General features: G+C 45.2%; 1 protein-coding gene across 1 annotated transcript in view; it reads left to right on the top strand.

Moving 5' to 3' along the window:
* The window catches only part of CCT6A (chaperonin containing TCP1, subunit 6A (zeta 1)), a gene marked incomplete at its 5' end in the record, with an annotated part of 6,093 nt that extends 5,798 nt beyond the window's left edge, over positions 1-295 (top strand). Inside the window, 2 exon segments of the mRNA XM_009069450.1 lie at positions 1-47; positions 223-295. The exon segment at positions 1-47 is cut by the window's left edge and continues 4 nt beyond it. Of these exon segments, the coding sequence (XP_009067698.1) occupies positions 1-47; positions 223-295 (120 nt within the window).
* Between the last annotated feature and the right edge of the window lie 483 nt (positions 296-778).

Raw genomic sequence — 778 nt, 5'->3', positions numbered from 1 at the left:
GGAATCTGGGATAATTACAATGTCAAAAAGCAGCTGCTTCATTCATGGTAAGGGTATAGTATTTTCACTGTAATTACCAATGGGTGGTGGATGCTTTAAATGATCATGTGGAACTGAAGGATCTCAGGCAGAGGAGTCTGTCTTGAAACACAGAAATAACCCTGAGTCTTGTTGAGCTCTGTCAGTGTGGTGGTTCTAACAGTGTTCATTTAACATTTCTAGCACGGTGATTGCCAGCAACATTCTCTTGGTGGATGAAATCATGCGTGCTGGAATGTCCTCTCTCAAAGGCTGAGGTGGATCTGCTGTTGTGCCCGTGGCAGCTCCAGGAGTGCCCTGTGGAACGTCTAGGGAATCCATGTTATGGCACGTGTCCTTGGCTGTGGTGGATTTCCCAGCGACAGGAGTTACTCTGCCAGGTTGGGCAGCCCCTTTGGTTAACATGGCCCCTAAAATATTAGCAACTTCATCAAAGATTTGGCTCTAAAAGCGAGTTATTTATTTTTGAGGTGGTGGGAGTTGCTTTCCTTTTTACCGTGTCCTTGGCTGTGGTGGATTTCCCAGCGACAGGAGTTACTCTGCCAGGTTGGGCAGCCCCTTTGGTTAACATGGCCCCTAAAATATTAGCAACTTCATCAAAGATTTGGCTCTAAAAGCGAGTTATTTATTTTTGAGGTGGTGGGAGTTGCTTTCCTTTTTATCCAATAAACTGTTCTGTTCCAAGCTTCATGTCTGTTCTTTAAACTGCACCTCTCCTGAACATCCTGCTTACTGCCTT

Source organism: Acanthisitta chloris, unplaced genomic scaffold (assembly GCF_000695815.1).
Source record: "Acanthisitta chloris isolate BGI_N310 unplaced genomic scaffold, ASM69581v1 scaffold832, whole genome shotgun sequence".
NCBI lineage: Eukaryota > Metazoa > Chordata > Aves > Passeriformes > Acanthisittidae > Acanthisitta > Acanthisitta chloris.
Note: the sequence above shows the minus strand (reverse complement) of the source record. Positions and strands in the feature narration are given on the sequence as shown.